The 21823-nt window shown below is 36.4% G+C and overlaps 1 protein-coding gene across 13 annotated transcripts in view; it reads right to left on the bottom strand.

Moving 5' to 3' along the window:
- MYBPC1 (myosin binding protein C1) overlaps nt 1–21823 on the bottom strand; it is a 107197-nt gene that overhangs the window by 73200 nt on the left and 12174 nt on the right. For all 13 annotated transcript variants that reach the window (XM_074271378.1, XM_074271382.1, XM_074271377.1 and 10 more), the window contains exon 2: nt 5405–5434. In XM_074271378.1, coding sequence (XP_074127479.1) covers nt 5405–5434 — 30 coding nt within the window. The remainder of the gene's footprint in view (nt 1–5404; nt 5435–21823) is intronic.

Here is a 21823-nt window from a genome sequence, read left to right as displayed (position 1 = left end):
AATCGTAGAATCACAGAATTTTGGAGTTGGAGGGAGCTCAGTAGCCATCCTTCCCTGGAAGGAATTCCCATTAAGACTGAGGAGCCTCCCAGGAGGAGGAACCACTGGCTCCTGAAGCAGCCTGTTCCACCTCAGGACTAACTGTTACATGTTGCACTTATATTTGCATCTTTGTAACTTCAACCCATTTCTCTGCTCTCTTTTATACTGCAGTCCTTCAGATACTTGAAGAAAGCTACCATCTTCTCCCTTGAGTCTTTTTTTCCCCAAATTCCTTCATATGATCTTTTGATGGCAATGGATTCAAGATCCTTCTTCAGCATGGCTGATCTCCTCTGGTTGCTCTCCAGCTGGTCAAGGCAGAATATCAAAGCTCTAGCTCCTTCTTATTTCTGAAGGCTGTGCTTGTGTTAATGTGTCCAAGCCCACATTCTCTTTTTTGGCTGTCACAGCATATTGCTAATTTATATGGACCTTGTCATCCACTAAAACTTCTAGATATTTTTAGACTACTGTCTATATCCTGTACTCATGAAGTTGATTTTTTAAAATCTCAAGTACTTACTTTACATTTTTCCCTATTGAATTTCATCTTATTAAATTCATTCCGATGCTCTAGATCTTGAACAACATTCAGTTTAGTGTCATCTGTGTATATAATGATCATGTCATCTATGCTTTTATACAAGCCATCGCTCAAATTTCTCTGTCACTATTTGTATCAAGTTGTTTAATTTCTGAGACTTAGTTTCCTAAGATTACTGTAAAGTGAAAGTTATTTAATTTCTCTGAGACTTAGTTTCCTAAGATTACTGTAAAATGAAAGTTATTTAATTTCTCTGAGACTTAGTTTCCTAAGATTACTGTAAAATGAAAGTTATTTAATTTCTCTGAGACTTAGTTTCCTAAGATTACTGTAAAGTGAAGGTGGTTTAATTTCTGAGACTTAATTTCCTAAGATTACTATAAAATGAAAGTTATTTAATTTCTCTGAGACTTAGTTTCCTAAGATTACTGTAAAATGAAAGTGGTTTAATTTCTCTGAGACTTAGTTTCCTAAGATTACTGTAAAATGAAAGTGGTTTAATTTCTGAGACTTAATTTCCTAAGATTACTATAAAATGAAAGTTATTTAATTTCTCTGAGACTTAGTTTCCTAAGATTACTGTAAAATGAAAGTTATTTAATTTCTCTGAGACTTAGTTTCCTAAGATTACTGTAAAATGAAAGTTATTTAATTTCTCTGAGACTTAGTTTCCTAAGATTACTGTAAAGTGAAGGTGGTTTAATTTCTGAGACTTAATTTCCTAAGATTACTATAAAATGAAAGTTATTTAATTTCTCTGAGACTTAGTTTCCTAAGATTACTGTAAAATGAAAGTGGTTTAATTTCTCTGAGACTTAGTTTCCTAAGATTACTGTAAAATGAAAGTGGTTTAATTTCTGAGACTTAATTTCCTAAGATTACTATAAAATGAAAGTTATTTAATTTCTCTGAGACTTAGTTTCCTAAGATTACTGTAAAGTGAAGATTGTTTTATTTCTCTGAGGCTTAGCTTCTTAAGATTACTGTAAAGTGAAGGTTTAATTAGATGATCTCTGAGGTCCCCTATAGTTCCAGATCTATAACTCTTAAGATTTGTAGGGTCCTCCACTGGAAACTTCCTGCAATGATGTCATTGAACCATCAATGATTGCTCCTAGAGTCCAATCATTTTCTCAGAAGCCACCAGTTGTATTATTAGCTACTCTGCATCTTTTCATCTTTTCTCCTTAAGACTAGCATGAGGCACTTTATTAAAAGCTTCGTTAAAAATTAGGTAAATTTTGTCCACAGCATCCCTTTTTACTTTGTTGTTGTTTTGCCTTTTTCGGTCACATCTGACACTTTATGAACCCATTGGGGGTTTTCTTGGCAAAGACACTGGAGAAGTTTGTCCTTCTCCAGTTCTTTTTGCAAAGGAAACTGAGGCAGACAGAGATTAAGTCATTTGCCCAGGGTTATGCAACTGGTAAATATCTGAGGTTGGATTTAAATTCAGATCTTCCTGATTTCAGGCTGAAACTCCATCCATTGTGCCCTCTAGTTGTCCCTAACTACCTGTTTAGAATCATTATTGAAAGAGAGAATGCCATAGGTCTGGAATGACTTAATTCTTTTTAAATTATTTTTAGTTTTATTGAAGTTTTTTTTATTTTCAAAACATATGCAAAGATAATTTTTTAACATTGACTCTTGAAAAACTTTGTGCTCCATTTCTCCCTCTCCCTTCTTCCCCTAGATGGCATTGGAATGACTTATTCTTAATGGAAGCATACTGGCTCTTAGTGATCAATACTTTCTTTTCTAGATACTCAATAACCATCCCTTTAAAGATCTACCCTAAAATTTTTCCAAGAATATAAAATCAAGTTCATTACTTTAAAATTTGAGGACTCTTCTTTTCAGTTTAAAAAAATAGTAAAAGATTTGTTCCTCTCCACTTTTGCAGCATTTCTGATATCTGTCATTTTTTCAATTGAACCGCCAGTTTTTTCAGCATCTGACAATGTAATTCAACAGATCAGGGACCTGGTTCATTAAGGACAACTGGGGGCTCTCTCACTGTCTCCTTACTTATCTCATCTATCAACGGGCTGAGAGTCTCTCCTCTGCTACTGTAAACTATGTGATCCAGGAGCAAATATCTTTTCACACTAAAATGAAGACATTAGACTAAATGCTCTCTAAAGATTCTTCCATCTCTGAAGTTTTATGACTTTCTTTCTTCTTTTTGGCTGAGGCAGTTGGGGTTAAGTGACTTGCCCAGAGTCACACAGCCAGGAAGTGTTAAATGTCAGAGGCCAGATTTGAACTCAGGTATGACTTTATTTCTTAGAAAAACGATCAGAAATGAACAAAACTACTTTCTAGAATGAAGGCTACATAGCATGGGCTTTTCCATTTTGCCCAACTGCGGGCAAGTTCCTTAAACTGACATTAAGAGTGTCAGTTACCCTTTGACCCAGCATTGCTGTTATTGGGATTATATCCCAAAGAAATACTAAAGAGCGGAAAGGGACCTGTATGTGCCAAAATGTTTGTGGCAGCTCTTTTTGTTGTAGCTAGAAACTGGAAGATGAATGGATGTCCATCAATTGGAGAATGGTTGGGTAAATTATGGTATATGAAGGTTATGGAATATTATTGCTCTGTAAGAAATGACCAGCAGAAGGAATACAGAGAGGCTTGGAGAGACTTACATCAACTGCTGCTGAGTGAAATGAATAGAACCAGAAGATCACTATACACTTCAACAACAATACTGTATGAGGATGTATTCTGATGGAAGTGGAAATCTTCAACATAAAGAAGATCCAACTCACTTCCAGTTGATCAATGATGGACAGAAATAACTACACCCAGAGATGGAACACTGGGAAGCGAATGTAAATTGTTAGCACTACTGTCTATCTATCCAGGTTACTTATACCTTCGGAATCTAATAATTAATGTGCAACAGGAAAATGGTATTTACACACATATATTGTATCTAGGTTATATTGTAACACATGTAAAATGTATGGGATTGCCTGTCATCGGGGGGATAATTTGGAAAAATGAATACAAGGGATAATATTATTTTAAAAAATTACTCATGGATATATACTGTGGAAAAAAATTCTAAATTAAAAAAAAAAAGAGTGTCAGTTACAAAGGAATTGGTTAGAGGGAGTTTCCATATTGGGAGTTCCTTCTAACAATTATATCACAGGTATGGACGAAAAAACTAAAAATTAAAAAAAAACTTTTACTATGGGAAGTGAAATGAGATCAGTCAAGTCTGGAGACCTGATTCTGTGCAAGGGATAGAGTTAAAGTAGGGAAGGAGAGGAAGAAAAGAAAGGTGGTAAAAAAAAAAAAATCAAATGAAACCAAACACTAGAACTGGGGCTATCTCCGCTTATAATTCTTGATCTTTCCAGGATACCGGGGAAGGCAGAAACATACAGACTGAATCTGTAGTCTTAAGGGAAAGCCAGGACCCCATTGTCCCTCTTACCATCTGTTCTTTTCATGCCCACAGGAGTTCTCTTCAGAAAGTCACAGGATAAGTCACTGCACAAATGCGTATTTGCATTCACAGATGTTCTTAGCCATCCTTAAGTGGTTCTTGGATAGTATGAATGTGTGTGTACAAGCAACAAGGTAAGCTCCCTCCTCCCATTTCAACCCAAATAAAAATGAAATCTTGGATCGCCTTTTGAGATGTAAATATGGTATTTCAACCAATATCAACTAAGATGTAGTTTTAAGCCTGGAACTGTGTTAGGCAGTTATATGGAGACAAACAATTGAGTAGTCCCTTCTCTCAAGGAGAATGTTCATCCTTTTGGTGGTTGTCTCTCTCGTGAGGGATGCAGAAGAACAGAGCTGGTCTTTGGGCAGAGGCTAAGGAAAAAACACTAGTCTTGGTCCCAGCATTCTTGTTTGTTCAGAAGATGTCCTGGCAAGCTTATCACAGTCCTAGGCTAATAACAGAGTCTTTTTTGCTCTTGAGAGACCATCCCAAATCAAGCGTGGAGGAGTACAGGAAAGTCACTCCTGAACACAGGATAATGTCCCTACAGGGGAGGACCTGTCTGGGAGTCTTCCAGATTATTGCACAGGCATTGAGCTCAGAGTCAGGAAGCCCCTGGCTCAATTTTTAACCTCTGATACCTACTGGCTATAGGATCCTGGCCAAGTCACTTAATTTCAGTATCCTGGGCAATCCTTTGGGCAAAGAAGGTGACAAACTACATTGGTAGAAGATATTTCATTGCCCAGAAATCCCCCATATTAATGAAATGGCAGATCCAGCCTTTATTTCCTTCTCCCTTTCTTAGGGAGCCTTAATCACTGAATGGGCAGTTACCTTGGTCAAACTGAAACTTGTTGAAGTTTAAAAAGACTAAGGTCTTCCATTGCATCCTCTCCAGATAGCTCTGGAGGAGAGAGTGAAGGAGAAGACTTTGCCCAGTCCTCCCTTACTCCAATCCCACTCACTTGCGTGTCCTAGCTTCACCTCCCTGATGTCATGGTACTCAGAACAAAGGACTAGTCTAGTCTGACTAGTTAAGGTTAAGTTCAGTTGTTTCTATATTACAAGTGCGGACAGTATTCTACATTCAACATCTCAGGTCAAAGCCCTGATTGCCCCATCCTAGTTATGTCTCTGAAATGTCTTATATCTTATGAACATCTTAATGTCATCTTATGAATGTTTTAATGTCTTCTGAAATCAGCTATAATTCTTTCATAATAGTTAGATCTCAGTTAGCATATAAATGTCCCAACCAATGTGGGTGGAAAACATTGGGATAGGTGGGTTACTTGGATAAACCAGATAACAACTCACCTGCATGTAGCACATTCACTTACCTTCGGGAGGTGGGGCTGGTGCTTCATTTTCTAGAAATAAAAAAAAGTAGAGAAATTACTAGGCTTTCTTAACACGGGAGAAAGTGTCAATTCAACTCCTGGACCTCCGCTGTAGTTCTACTGATGGGGATGTTGTGGGAGAGAGAGGCAGCTCAGGGTCACCTAGCTGAGTGAAAATATACCAATCAATCTGGCCAAGGTAGCCATTATTAAGGCAAACTGATAGTTAATATGGTATAATAGAAAGATTAACAGACTTGGAGTCAGGAGAATCCTAAGTCTGATTCCCACTATGGATGCATTCATGGGACCACAGGAAAGATATTTAACTGATCTGTGCCTCAGTTTTATCATCTGGAAAATGGGAATATGTAAAATACCTTTCCCATAGAATTATTGTGAAACTCAAATGAGATAATATTTACAAAGAACTTTGCATAGTTAATATAGTATAATAGAAAAACTAATAGATTTGGAATTAGGAGAATCCTGAGTCTATAAGGTGAGAATAAAAATATGTGAAATACCTTTCCCATAGAGTTATTGTGAAACTCAAATGAGATAATATTTACAAAGGACTTTACAAATTTTAAAGCAGATTTCTATCAAGCTTAGTTGTTGTTATTATAGATTCAGTGATCGGTTGTCTTGGTGAAAAGATTCATCTGAAAATGGTTACTTTGTGAGAGGGACTCTAAAACCACCCTTCTGCAGGTGAAGGGAAGTGTTTACTACCACTGAGGCTAAAAATAGAATCCTTTTGAGATGAATGGTTTGGGACATACATTTGAATGCTATTCTCCTGTCTACATGAGGGATTTCTACAGAGATGGCGAACCTACAGAAGATCAAAGCCACTAGATTGAATTTTTATCTCTTCTCTTTCAACGGCCTCTTCCTGGAGGAGCTGGGGTTGGGCCGGTCCCTACTCTAGGCAAAATGCCATACCATGAACACATGAAATCTGAAGCTCTGAGCCCTTTTCCCTGAGTATAGGTGACTAAATAGTGATCTTGAAAAGGATGCGTCCAATTTTGGGAGCAATCTTGTGAATTCTAGAGATCCAGAGACCCTGGGTTCCTTGGACAGATCTGACTGATGGCAGAGGGAGTTTAAAACAATAAGTATGTTCTCAGAAGAATACAAATGTCAGGTGACCCGAAAAGCAAAAAGATGAGTGGTCAGTGAAAATGGTTGTACAATGTCACCAACAATGATTCGTCTATGATAAATGATGTAAAAGGTGTTATGTTCACATGGATCATTAGAAAAGGAATGAGACAAGCTATATTGTTAGAGCAGGGGTTCTTAACACAACTGTATCATGGACTTCTTTATCAGCTTTCTTCTGAAGCCAAAGGACCCTTTTTCAGAATAATTTTTTCCTTCAAAATTCATAATTTAAGGAAATGCTAAATTTCAGTTTAGTGATTAGTGAAAATAAATATGGAATATTTTTCCTCTCTGAGTTTTTAGAACCCTGGAAGTCTAATCATGACTCCTTAGGCTTAGTAGACTCTAGGTTAAAAACCCCTAAGTTAGAACAAGAAACAGTTTAAGCATTGTAAAAATAATATTTTGAAAAATAGGGAAAAGCTTTTAGTTCATTGGGTAGATCATTTATGTAGAATCTATGAAAGGTATGGACAAGAATCACACAAGATGAGGAGGAATATAAGGATGGAATACAATCTGTGCCAGTGGAGAAAATACTGAGACTGATGAGATCTTGGATATACTGGTGTGGAAGTAAGTAAATGAGAGAAACAATGAGATTTAAAACAATATGTATATTTTTTCTGGATTAGTACTGGAGAACAAATTAATTTCTTTTGAGATCTATTTATCTACTATATTATTACACATACAATTGTCAGTTTTTGAAGGTGATAGAAAACTTAGCCATGAGTCACCATTCATTTCAACCTCTGCCTTTTACTGTGCAAAATTTTAATCTGTAAACCTCTATTAACCATAACTACTGTGATATAGTACTTTGAAGACAGAAACAATCTCCATTAGTTTGTACCATTTAAAAACTTTTAATTAACATATAACGGGGCATTTGGAAGGACTGTTTTGGGGAAGAGTTTTTTTTTTTCTTTTTGAATTACTAGATAATTTAAAATTTGCCTTAGAACTGCAACTATGTCACATTCCACTCTAATTATGAGTTTGGCCATAGAGATCTGTTATTTTCAAAAATCTAACAAGAACAGAATCTTCTCACACATGTTGAATAGCTTCAGATGCATTGAACAGGTGAATCTGTGAAACCTGAGCAGAACAACTGCTGAACTAATTTCAGAGAGGAGAGAAAGACATGTAGTACTTTGGGGGGAAAGGCTGGTGGAATGTGGAAAACAAAAGGAAACCACTGATGAAACCGTATCTTTCCTGTGTCTATTACATAAGCCAAATGACACTATATAGTTTAACTCGAAGGAATGCTAATCAGGATCTTAACAGCATGATCTTATCTCAGTTAGTCACACTTTGTGGCTTGTCCAATTTTTTTTTTCTTTCATGACCATTTCTGGGGCTATAGGCCAGTGATATCTAGTAATAAATTCTCACTTCATCTAGTTTCACTTTGCCCACTTAGCAGATGTTTTTGGTTTTTGTTTTGTTTTGTTTTTAGAGATTACTCCTTACTTTAAATTACTCTTCAATTGACAAGGATTTTTTTTTCTTTATCTCCCACTGTCTTCCTCTCCACCCTCATACAACTGAGAAGGGAAAAGGAAGAACGAAATCCTTGTAATTTATATACAAAGTTAAACACTATGGATGCCTACAATAATGTCCAATATATATATATATTTTTAAATAATTTTTATTGAAAGGTTCCCAGGTATTAACATAAGCTGCACACTTTCATATTCTATAGTATACCAACATCCTTTGCACATTTCTTTTAAAATTCGAATATTCCTATGATTATAGATTTAGAGCTGAAAAAAAAAGTCAAAGGTAATCTAATTCAGCATTTTACAGATAAGGAAACTGAGACAACTTTAAATGACTCCTCCAGCAACACATAAGTTGTCAGTAAGTGAGCTGGGATTTAATCCTAGATCCAAAGACATTAAATCTTGGAAGTCCTTAAATCTTGTGTTTTGCCTCTGTTGATTATTTCTCATTTATCCTGTTTCTAGCTTGTTTGTTCAGAATTGTTTTGTTTGCATATTGTTTCCTCCATTAACCATGAGCTCTTTGAGAGCAGAGACTGACACATGCCTTCCATGTATTGCCAGCACTTATCTCCTGGAATATAGCAGGCACTTAATAAAAGTTTATTGAAAGCCTGACCTTTCATTGCACCACATTGTTAGGCTTCTCACCACCCCCAACATACTCCTATGATGAATCATTGTAGGAGACTAGCCAGGTCTCTTTGTAAAAGCACGGCTCTTCATCTAGGGTTCGTAGATTCCAGAGGTCCATGAACTTGGATGCAAAAAGACCCCTTAAAAACCTTGGATGCAAAAATCCCAACACCCTATATCATTATTTTTACTTACTTTTAACTGAAATTTAGCATTTCCTTCAATCATTTAAAACCATGATTATGAGGAATCCATAATCAGAGGGATCTCTCTACATGATTAAGAATTCCTGCATTAGTGATCATCCCAGCAGAACACAAAATCTCACTGGTCCTACCCAGTTAAAGATCCTCAGGTACAGTTGAACCTGAGATGGACCAGCCATTCTCAGTGTAGAGAAACCCATCACAGAGGGATGAACTCTTTAAGATCAGTTATTAAGTTGTCCAAGAAATGCAATCTGCCTTGGTGAAGGGAGCATCCGTAGTAAAAAACAAAACAAACAAACAAACAAAAAAATAACTCATGGATCCTGGAAATATTGTGGAATCTTTTCTCTTATTTCCTAGACCACAGGCCAAAAGATGGGTGCTTGCAAGAATTCATCAAATGATCTAAGATGATCACAAAGAATTATACGAACCTGCAAAGGCAGACAGAGAAAAATGTAACCTCCCAGATTGGCAGAAGACTGGCATTGAGAAGACTTTATCCAGGAGTGCCATTAACAGACACAGGAAAAGTACGACTGTAACTGAGATACCATCTCCAAAAATGCTTTCATGGCTTAGCTTTGTCAGAAGATGAACTCCCAGCCAAAGCATTTTATTTTCAGAGATCTGGGCAGAGTCATGGAAATTAATAATGACCCTGAAACTCTCTTGGTATGTCAGTGAAAGAATGTCATTGTGCTTGAGAAAGGCAGCCAATATCAAAGGCAATGATAATAAGAATTTTCAGAAGAGATCTTGTTTAGATCCAGGATCTTTGTTTTTGTCATCTGTAAAATGGGAGGAATAAAATTGGATCTGTGTAGCTTACAGGGTTGTCTTGAGGAAAGCACTTTCTAAAGAATAATATATTTGTATGCTATTACAAATGAAAGAATGAATGACTTTCCAAGCACTTATTGCATGCAAAGTCACAAAATAAGATGACTTCTGCTCTCAAGTAGCTCACATTCTAATGGAGAGACTACACAGAACAAATAGTATATGATATTGCACACTCTTAAAAATGGTATAAATGCTAGGCTGAACATCAAACTGTAAATTCCATAATTTACAAGAAAGGATGATAATAGATTTTTATGTTGCTTATTATCATTTTCAAAGCATATTTTAAGTTTTATCTCAATTGATCCTCAAAATAATCCTGTGACTGCATTATTAACTTTATGGTACAGATGAGAAAATTGAAGTCTAGAGAGATTAAGTGACCAGTTCAGGGTCATATAGAAGGAGGTGTCAGACTCCAAGATCAGCCCTTTCTCCACTGTGCCATTTCATTTATAATTCTTCCAATGTTCTGAGCTAATAATAAATAAGTTTAAGCACCTAGGTGGGCAGGGCATTATGCTAGGCCTTGGGGATCCAGACTAAAAGTAAATAATCCCTTGCTCTCAAGGGGTTTATATTCTCTAATTTTATGTGTGTAACTATATTAATAGCCAAAAGACTGAAATCACAAGGGATGTCAATTTAAATAATTAGCCGTCTTAGTTAACCTGTAGAATTCGTTTATCTTTCCATCACTTCAGCATCTGAGCATCCCCTTCTTACTATATTGTATCATCCTTTGGTCCCTTCATCTTTTTTTGCTAATTCCTCTTCTCCGTTCTGGTCTGTTATGGGTAGCATCCCACCAGCCCTAAAGCCTGGGCTCTACCCCTGTCTATGATTACTTTCCAAGGAGGATCATCCAGTAACAAAATCTCAATTCTATACTTAGCATATGCAGATTAATCTCAAATGGAAATCTCTAAACCTAAAAGACACTCGGAAGTCCCATTGAAATGTGAAACTCATACATGAAATGCTGAATTTATCATCCATCCTTCTTAAGGATAGGGATTTTCAGTCATTGTCTTTGCATCCTCCGTACCTGGCACAGGGCAAGCATCTAACAAACATTTGTTGATAGATTGTTCCTTCACAAGAAGGACCCATTTGTGAGTTCATGGTTACAATAACAACTCAGTTTTGTCCCTTTGGTTCTCTCCATTAAGCTACTAGTACTGCAATAGGTGCTGGGCTTAGCTCCAGAAAAATCTAAGTGCAAATCTGGTCTCAAACGCTTAGGGGCTTGTGACCCTGAGCAAGTTATTTATTCTTTCTGCCTCAGTTTCTTTTTCTGTGAAATGGAGATGATAATATATATATATACATATATATATATACATATATCTCACAGAAGTATTACAAAGTTAAAATATTTGCAAAATGAACCATAAATCTTAAAATACTATAGAAATACTAGCTATTATGTAGATTTCCACTTATATAACTTAAATAAAATTAATACAAAGAGAGGCAATAGACAGAATCAGGCCTTGGAGTAAAGGCTCAAATATAACCTCTAGTTTTATTTTATTTTTTAAAATATTCTTCCCCCAGTGATTTTTTTTAAAAAGCCAAATCAATTCCCTTTTAACATCTCACATATCCATCCTATATTAAGGAATAGATGTTAGCCCCAGTGGGTGGAAGAGGGAGGTGCACTTTTCTCCAGAGAGATGCTGCTGCTAAATATTCACAGTATGTCCAGTAGTTATGTTAAGTTGTTATGTTTATTGTCATCTCTGGACTACGGGGTAAAGGCCTTACTTATTCTCCCCTTAGCAAAGGTTCTATAGAAGAAATAGGATTTCAAACATTTGAAGAAAGGCTACTTCTATTTCTAACAGGAAATGGCTTTCCAGGTATGAAGAGCTTTGGAAATAGGAATTAGAAAGCCAGGATTGTTGAGGTTGAATGACTGTTGAAGCTATTTTAGGAGGGATTTGTTCTCTGAAGCTGGAGAACAAATGATCTCAGAAGTCCCTTCTAGCTCTAAAATTTCATTTCAATTCCATTCAACAAACTTTTTATTTTTGAAAATTTAATCTTATCTTGATTCTTTTAACTTTCATTTTCTAACATATCCTTCCTGTCTCAGCTAACCATCAAGCCTAACCATTTTTTGCAACTAAGATTTTTTAAAAGTGGCAAAAAATCAAAACAAAACAAAAGTTCAGTAAGATTAAAAAAAAAAACCATCTATGTGAGTTGACAACATATGCAATATTCTGACTCCATCAGGGCAAGGGAGGGAAGATGCATTTTCTCAACTTTGCTTTGGGGCCAACTTGATCACTACAATGTTGTATTGTTCAGGATTAATTTTTTGTTACAATACATAAGCAGTAATTAAGCACCTACTATATGCACAATGTTGTGCTAGAAGACAGGGACTAGAAGGAAGAGTTCATTGGGGATAGGGCACTGTTAGCTTAAGTTTCTCTACCAATGCAAATCAACATAATCTTAGAGATTTACCTAAAAAGTTATTGTTTGTTTATTTTTTACTTAGAGATTAATCTAGAGATTTTTTTACTTAGACACCACCCAGCAAACTTGAACTGAAACAATCTTGGTTCCCAGGCCAGTTCCAGTCCCCTGTACTAGGCTGTGCTAGAATATATAAAAACAAAACAAACTCAGAACCAGACCTTGACCTCATGGAGCTTACACTCTGCAAAAAGGGAGAGTGTTAGAGGCACAACATCCTGTTTGACTTGCTGTCTGTCTATACCTGTTCATGCTTTCACACCTTTGCTTTCCCTTAAACCAAGTGCTAGCTGATTTCAGTGCATTCAGACTCACACTTCCATTCCAGCAAGATTCTACCAGTCCTCCAACACAAGTTTTGCTTATTCCCCTTCATTTGACCAATTTGAGTCACTGAACAAGTGCTGGCAAAGTTCTATTATTAGGTGAGCTAATACATGCTTGGCTTAAGGTACCTTTGCCGTGGCTCCTTCTCTCCTCCCTCGCTTTTTCCCATCCTCCCCTTTCTCAATCTGTCTTTCCTTCCCTGCTCTCCTACAATCAAGTCATGGTGAGCATAGTTTGGAAAAAAATAACTTTTTAAAGCTAATTAAGGAGTAAAAGAGAGAGGAGAAGAGAATAAAAAGAGAGGGAAGGGGGGCAGCTAGGTAGCACAGTGGATAGAGCACCAGTCCTGAAGCCATGAGGACCTGAGTTCAAATCTGCTCTCAGACACTTAACACTTCCTAGCTTTGTGAGTGACCCTGGGCAAGTCACTTAACCCCCACCTCAGGGAAAAAGAAAAAGAAAAAAGAGGGAAAGGAGGGGAAAAGTATATCAAAGGAGAAGAGAAAAGAGAGAGAAAGATAGAGGAGAAAGGGGAAGAGATTTCCCTGAGTCCTTAGTACTTAGATACAGTTAGGTTTACATGTTTGAGGTTTTTCTGCTTTATGGTTTGGGTTGCCTCTCCCCTGTAGATCATAATTACTTAAGTCACTTAGATACAGTCGGGTTTATGTGTTTTAAGTTTTTCTGCTTTATGGTTTAGGTTGCATCTCCCCTTTAGATCATAAACTCCTTTAGCTCAGAGGACCCCTTCTACTGAAACACCAAAGAATAATTCTGTGAACATAGCAAACGCCCATACATTTTACTGGTAGACTCTCTCTCTTGATACATCAGCTTCATCTCTTCAGCTGTCAAGAAGGCAAGCTATGTCTTCTAAAGTTCACTGGGCGAGTTTCTCATTCTATATTCTATATTCCCTTTGGGAACACTATGTCTTCTAATGATGACCCTTCTTTTGGCTGAAAGCAAGCTCCCAAGCCACTTCATTTAAGTGTCTTCTTACTGTCGCCACATGCTGTCTCTGTCTTAACAAGTTGCACAGAGATTAAAACACAAGCTTTGGTTCTCTGTGATAATAGCTTTTTAGGGCTTCTTTCACTGGGGATGAAAATCTTATAATGGAGTTTTATCAACTTATTTGTGCACAGCAAAAAAAGAAAAAATCTTATAAAGTAACTTTATCAGCCTATTTTACACCTAGCCAAAAAAAAAAAAAAAATCCTTAGCAAAAAGAAGCTCATTTTAGAATGCTTGTTGCATTCTATAATGATGTGATATAAATTCTCCTCAAATCTTAAGCCAGCAGATAAAATTTATTTGAGGAGTCTTGTTGGAGAGAACATACTGATCCATCAGTTAACGAATAAACATTCACTAAGCACCTACTATGTGCCATGCATCGATACGAGATCACAACTCAACACACACTACTTAGCAAAATACACACTACTTAGATGGCTATACATTTCATTCATTGGCATGTTTTAGTGCAGAGTTGAAGGGGAGAAACAATATGAAGGCTAACTTAAATAATTTCCCAGCAGAAAAAAAAAATTATCATGGAGTTATCCTTTGGACCTTGAATAAACAGAACTATGGCAACACTTGTGTGTTGAAAAAAAATTTTTTTAGATAGAGTTGCTTTTTTTAAGATTTATGATTTTTAAATCCTTTACTATGATCCTTTATTAAATAAACATTTATTAGCTTTCACACCTATGTGCCAGAGACAAAAATTAAAACATTTTCTCCTTCAAGGAGCAAAAATACACTCTTCTTTATTTCCTGTCAACTCAGGCCTTCCTCATCTTAATAAGACTGTGAGAAAGAATTATTTTGGAAGTATTAAAATGACTCTGGGTGAGTGATCTTACCCTGTTTACCTCAGTTTCCTCATCTGTAAAATGAACTGGAGAAGGAAATGGCAAACCTCTCCAGGATTTTTGCCAAGAAAATCCCAAATGGGGTCACCAAGAGTCACAATGACTGAAAAACGAGTAAGCAACGACTAAATTGAAGGGGATTCTGAGCTGTCCCAAGAACCATGGACTCGGCACTGTCTTTGGGGGGAGCAAGGGAGTCAAGCCCTTGCAGTTAGCTCAGTTGACTCTCCTGCTGGTGTGTCATGTTTTCCACTTCCCCACGAGAGGCTTCTCCCTCACCCTGCAGCACCAAATTCTTTTGAAAGGCTGAATCTATTTGTGGATGTTTTTTTCCGTACAGTCACCTACTGTAAAAAGGCCCAGGTATGCTACCAATGGCATTGCTGCATGGCATGTGCCATGGGATCCTAACTGACATGCACGGGTGGCGGCCCTAAACTGGGATGATTGTACATGGTCTTCTTTCTGCAGCTCTATAAAGGGCTTGGTCCCTTGCCAGGAGGAGCCCACTTCTTGCTCTCAGTAGTCAAGGGTTTCATAATTAGTCATTTAAAGGGAAAGAAACATGCCTCAAGCCTTTTGGAAAGTCCTTCTTGCATCATGGAAAAAAGGCCAGAGCTCTACTCTGAGCTCCACTCATATCACTGTATGACTAAACAGGATTTCTCATTTGTAAGACAAGGGCATTGAATCATATATCATTAAAAGTCTAGCATTCTATGCATTAAATATAAATGCATTTATATTTAATTAAATGTGAGCACATTAATCATTGATTAAATGAAATAGTAAAGCATTTGCAAAGCTGATATTCTTTTTATTTGGGCAAGGCAATTGGAGTTAAGTGATTTGCCCCAAGTCACAAAGAGTCAAGTGTAAGAAGCTAGATTTGAACTCAGTTCCTCTTGACAGCAGAGCTGGAGCTATATCCACTATAGCACCCCCTGGCTGCCCCTGAATTATTCTTCTTGTTTACAAAAGCGACCATAAGCCTTTCTCTGTCTCTCCATGTAAGGCTAGATGGAGCATGGCTTACTGGATAGGGAGTTGGACTTATGAGGAAGGTCTGGATTCAAATTCCACCTCTAAAACTTGCTAGCTGAAAGACAAATCACTAAACTTCTCAAAGTCTCCCTTCTCTGATCTGTAAAATGGGAATAATAGTATTTATTCTTCCTACCTCACAATATTACAATAACAAAATGGACATAAAATACAACCTTAATGTGTTTTACAATTCTAATTAAGTCAGTTCTATTTCCCAGGACTGCATAGATAACAGAGCTAAGTGCTTTCTCCCCTTGACAAAAGTAAAATTGTGAAATTAAGATCTGAAACTGGATCACAATAAATGAACCAGTTTATCTGTAAGAAAAAAAATGTCAGGGGCATCTAGGTGGCGCAGTGGATAGAGCACCAGCCTTGAATTCAGGAGGACCGGAGTTCAAATCTGGCATCAGACACTTAACACTTCCTAGCTGTGTGACCCTGGGCAAGTCACTTAACCCCAGTCTCAAAAAATAAATAAATAAATAAATAAAAAGAAAAAAAAAGAAGAAAAAAAAATGTCAGTGATGTTTATTCCTCCTCCCTAGAGTGAGACAGAAAATGCCCAGGGTATAGGATCAGATGGAAGAAAAGCACTACATTTTGTAAACTAGACCATCTTCAGCTTTATAGCTTTTTTTGTTTGATGCAGCTTTTATTTCCCTTGAGGAGTGGAACACACCTTAGGGTGTCACCAAGAATAACAAATGAAGAAATTGAGAAGTGATGGAACAGTGAACCTCCATCACAACTGATAAGTGGAGAGTCCAGAATTTTAAAACCCATTATTATGTCTCAGTCCAAGGAAGAGAATTCAACATTTCTTAAATTCCTGTTTATGTTTGGCTCTCAGGAGAGACAAAAATTAAATATGCCCAGCCTTGAGGAGCTTACATGCTACAGAAGCTGATTACTGTCAAGTTTACCAGGGTCTAGTTTGGTCTCTCATTTAAGCTGCCTTCCATCCAGAGTCCTAGACATTAGCTAGTAGCTCAGCTTCTTGGCTTTGGCCCAACATTTGGGAAAAAAAGACTCCCCAGATTAGAAGATGAGCTCTTGACCATTCTCCAAGTAATATTCATTTCACATATTCCATAAGGACATTGCTGTGCAGAGGGATGGAACAAGGAGGCAGGGGATATTCCGCGTAGCTCTTGCCCCAAGCCTTCTTTGGGCCTCTCATTAGGTTCCTTTTTAAAAATAGAGGAAGGAGATGTCTGATGTCAGGTGTGACCGACCATAAAAAGAAAATTCGCCAGCACAGAACATAGTGTCTGTCAATCAATTGCCTATCCATCTGCCTGCATTCACACATATTTATATATAATGTTCCTCATTTGCTTGACTCAGGAAATTGCTTAATTCAGGCTCTTTTTCACCCCCTGCAAACAGAATCTGGAAAACTAACTATGTGATTCTATGACTTTAATTACTTTAAGACATTTCAGTCATTCCTGGAATAAAGATAAAATCTACATATTCCCAAAATTCAAGAAGTACAATATTTTTGTTTAAAGAGGAGTAGGCTATACTGGAAAGAATGCTGGATTTGCAATCCAAGAACCCTGGTTCAAATACTTGTCTTGTTATATTTCCAAGTGGTTTGGGGCAAATTTCTTTTCCCAGCTGTACCTTAGTTTCCCCTTTTATAAAATGAGGAACTTGGACGAGATCAGGGTTTCTTAAGCTGGGATCTACAGTTTTGAGAGTTCCATGAACTTGGAAGGGAAATATATTTAATAACAGTATTTCCACAGAACTGGTTTTTGTTGTGATGTATTTTATTTTATACATTTAAAATGTATTTTATTTATTTATAATTATTATATCACATAATAATTAATTAAATACTTGATATCAAAATAGTGTAATATTGTTAATGAATATTATTTATAATTATTCATCATATTTATTTATTTATTTTATACATTTATGAGCATTCTTCTAAGAAATGGTTCTTAGGCTTTACCAGATGGCATATTGACATATCAAGAGACTGAGAGCCCTTAGACTAGATGATTTCTAAGGTCTTTTAAAAAATCCTATGCTCTGATTAGCGAGAAAATATATATTCACCTACTCAAAATTAATTAATTCATGTTCAAATATTCAAAGGGCCGACACATGGAAGGGAGGTTACTTTTGTTCAATCTGACCACAGAGGGCCAAATAAGAAGCAAGGATCTGAAGTTGAAAACAGGCAAATTGAGGATTAATTTGTAATATATTTAGATCTAGATACAAATATATAGTTATATGCATATGTATTTATACACATATATGATATTTATAATATAATTATTTATATTTATATTTAATTTGATTTATAATATAATAAATTATATTATAAATTAAATTAAATATAAATCATATATAAATTATATTATAATACAATTTATAATATAAAGTTTCTTAACCATTAAAAACTTCTGGAAGTGGAATGGACTGCTCCAAGAAATGTATGGGGGACCTCCTCCCAGGGAGTCTTAAAGCAACTGGCTAGATATGGTAGGAAGGGCTCTGCTCACTTTAAGATTTGGAAAGGGGAACACCCTGTCCCCAACTGTACCCAAGACAAAAGGACGGGCTGTTTCCAATTTAACAGCTGAAAATCTCTGACCACTCATAAAATGAGAGGTCTAGAGGAAGAAGGGCCCAGTTAGTCCAGTCTCTTCATTTTTCAGATGAGGAAAATAAGACCCAGGGGGATTCACTGACGTGCCCAGGGATACCCCAGTAATAAGTATATGGTTTTGCAATAAAATGGAAAATGGAGGACTGGCAGTAGGAATCTCTGGGGAACTGATCCAGGGTATATTCTGATATGCTGATGGACCTGTGAACTCAGGGACGTTATGTTCCCTCCAACAGTGCAGATTGCCCTTCCTGGGAAACTCCTTTGTCTCCTCCCACACATTCATAATAAAGGGGCTCCACCTGACCCACCTACACATTGAATCCAAATCATGAAACAGGGAACCATTTTTTATGGTCAGGCTTAATTATAAGGAGAATATTTTAGCTCAGGCCACTGGCAGAGGAGGGAATTAATCATTATAAGGGATCAGAAGAGCCTTCCCAGAATACTTTCAAAATGGAATTGAAATGAGAAGGATTTGAATGGATAATTAGCTTTTCTGTTAAAACTGATGCCCATCATTTGGAGAACAGCTAAATAAATTATGGTATATGAATGTTATGGATTATTGTTCTATTAAAAAATGATCAGAATACAGAGAGGCCTGGAGAGACTGACAGGAACTGATGCTAAGTGAAGTGAACAGAACCAGGAGATAATTGTACACGGCAACAACAAGATTATATAATGATCAATTCTGATGGACGTGGCTCTTTTCAATAATGAGGTGATTCAGTACAGTTTCAATGATCTTGTGATGAAGAGAGCCATCTACACCCAGAGAGAGGACTGTGGGACTGAGTGTGGATCACAATATAGCATTTCACTCTTTTTGTTGTTCTTTTCTTGCATTTTGTTGTGGAAATATTATATATATAAGAATTGCACATGTTTAACATATTGGATGACTTGCTGTCTAGGGGAGAAGATGGGGGAAGAGAGAAAAAAATTTGGAACACAAGGTTTTATAAGGGTGAATGTTAAAAATTATCTATGAATATTTGAAAAGAAAAAACTTTAAGAAAAAAAGAGGGGCAGCTAAATGGCATAGTGGATAGAGCACTGGCCCTGAAGTCAGGAGGACCTGAATTCAAATCTGACCTTAAACATTTAATACTTCCTAGCTGTGTGACCCTGGGCAAGTCACTTAACCCCAATTACCTCAGCAAAAAAAAAAAATTAGTTCTGGGTGGGAGGAAAGGGGACACAAATGTAAAATCCTTAATTTAGAGTTTAATGAAGTAGAAATTGTTTGTATTTAACTCAAGTATAAGCCAAAGGGATTTTCTTTAATGTTCTGCCCTCCTTTGGCATAGGAGGTAATGTGTACCTTTTCAAATATAAAGAAAGTTTTAAAACAGCAGAAACTATTTCTAACCATTAAAGAATCCAAGATCCAAAGAGGAAGAAAGAATTAAGAAACAGGAAACTACTTTCCACTTACAATGACTAAACAACCCCTACCATGTCTACCACTAGCCTCTTGCCTCCTATAATGAAATGCAAGTTTTCATACTTAAAATTCAAACATATATATGCATATATATTTGTGTATATATATAGATACATATATGGAATATATGCATGTGTGCCAGATAGTTTATATTGTATACATACACAAACATATCTGTACATATATATATATTTATATACATATATACATATATGTATATTATAGACAGAGAAAGAGAGATGGAGTAACAAGTTGGGTTGAGAAACTTGCCTATGAAACTATTGCAGATTCTTTGGAAAAGGCCTCTGTGTCCATCCAAGCTAACAAAAATCCTCTGTGTAATATTCTTTACAAGTGGACGTCCAGCCTCTTTTGAAAGACTGCTAGCAATGGAGAAACACTCAAGGCTACTTTGGTACAGCTCTAATTAACCATCAGGAAAGCTTTTCTTGCAATGAGTTACACAATCTGCCTCTGCTGTTTCTAGTCATGGTTTCTAGTTTTTCCTCATGGGGCCAAATCTAATTCTTCTTCATGGGATAACCATTGAAACATTTCAAGACAACTATCGTCTCATATACCCATTATGTCTTTTCTTCATGTTAAAAAGCCAGAATGACTTCGGCTGCCCCTCACATGGCATGGTCTCTAGGACTCTCATAGGCTTGTGTCTCCTCCTCTGGACATGTTCCACTTTGTCAGCATCTTTCCTACAATGTAGTACTGATAGTAGTTCAAATACAGTCCAAATTTTAGAAATTTTGCTTCTTTCTTAGATTACCTTCTATCTGTACCTTGTCTAAATCTTACATATAAGTATTTGCATGTTGTCTCCTTCATTAGAATGTGAGCCCCTCGAGGAGAGGAACTGAGTTATTTTTGCTTGTTTGTTGCCTTTCTTCATATTCACAGTGCTTAGGTACAGTGCCTACCACTTAATAAATGTTTACTAATTGAGTGCTCTTAATGTAGCTTGACAACAACAGATTTTTTGGCCACAACACCATATGGTCATCTCACATTAAGCTTTCAGTCCACTAAAACCTTCAGAAATTTTTTTTTATTTTTTCACAAGAACTGTTGTCAAGGCAATCCTACAATTATATAGTTGTTATATTAAAAATTACAGTATAGAGCGTTACCTTTATCTCTATTAAATTTCACATTATCTGATTTAGCCTATAATTCTAACCTGTTGAGATCTTTTTGGATCCTGACTGCTATCCAAAATGTTAGCTCTCCCTTCCAGCTTAGTGTCATCTGTAAATTTGATAAGCATGCCATCTAAGTTAAGCCTTAAACAGAATCATTGATAAAAAATGATAATGAGCCCAGGGCTAAGATCCCTAGAGATCCTCCATTAGAGATTTTTCCCACCCAGATTGATGACTACTCATTGGGTTTAGTCATTCCATCAAAACCCAAATCCACCTAACTATGCTGATATCTCCATCTGGCACACTCACAAAGGATGAGAGGTTTTGTCAAATGCTTTGTGGAAATCTGGTTATATTATGTCCCTGAACTTCCACTGATCATTTGATCTGGTGTCCTTTTAAAAAAAAAAAAAAAAAAAAAGGAATGAGATTAGTCTGGAATGACCTGTTCATGATGAAGACATGTTCTTCTAATAGCTTTTTAGTAGAATCTCTGGGGTTCTCTAAGTATACCATCATATCATCTGCAAAGAGTGATAATTTGGTTTCCTCATTACCTATTCTAATTCTTTTAATCTCTTTCTTGACTTTTATTGCCGAGGCTAGCGTTTCTAATACAATATTGAATAGTAATGGTGATAGTGGGCAACCTTGTTTCACTCTTGATCTTATTGGGAAAGGTTCCAATTTAACCCCATTACATATGATGCTTACTGGTGGTTTTAAATATGCTCCTGACTATTTTAAGGAAAAGTCCATTTATTCCTATTCTCTCAAGTGTTTTTATTAGGAATGGATGTTGGATTTTGTCAAATGCTTTTTCTGCATCTATTGAGATGATCACATGGTTTTTGTTAATTTGGTTATTGATATAGTCAATTATGCTAATAGTTTTCCTAATATTGAACCAACCCTGCATTCCTGGTATAAATCCTACTTGGTCATAATGTATTATCCTGGGGATGATTTTCTGTTATCTTTTTGCTAATATTTTATTTAAGATTTTAGCATCAAAATTCATTAGGGAGATTGGTCTA

This window comes from Sminthopsis crassicaudata, chromosome 5 (assembly GCF_048593235.1).
Source record: "Sminthopsis crassicaudata isolate SCR6 chromosome 5, ASM4859323v1, whole genome shotgun sequence".
Taxonomy (NCBI): domain Eukaryota; kingdom Metazoa; phylum Chordata; class Mammalia; order Dasyuromorphia; family Dasyuridae; genus Sminthopsis; species Sminthopsis crassicaudata.
This window is presented reverse-complemented; position numbering and strand designations above follow the sequence as displayed.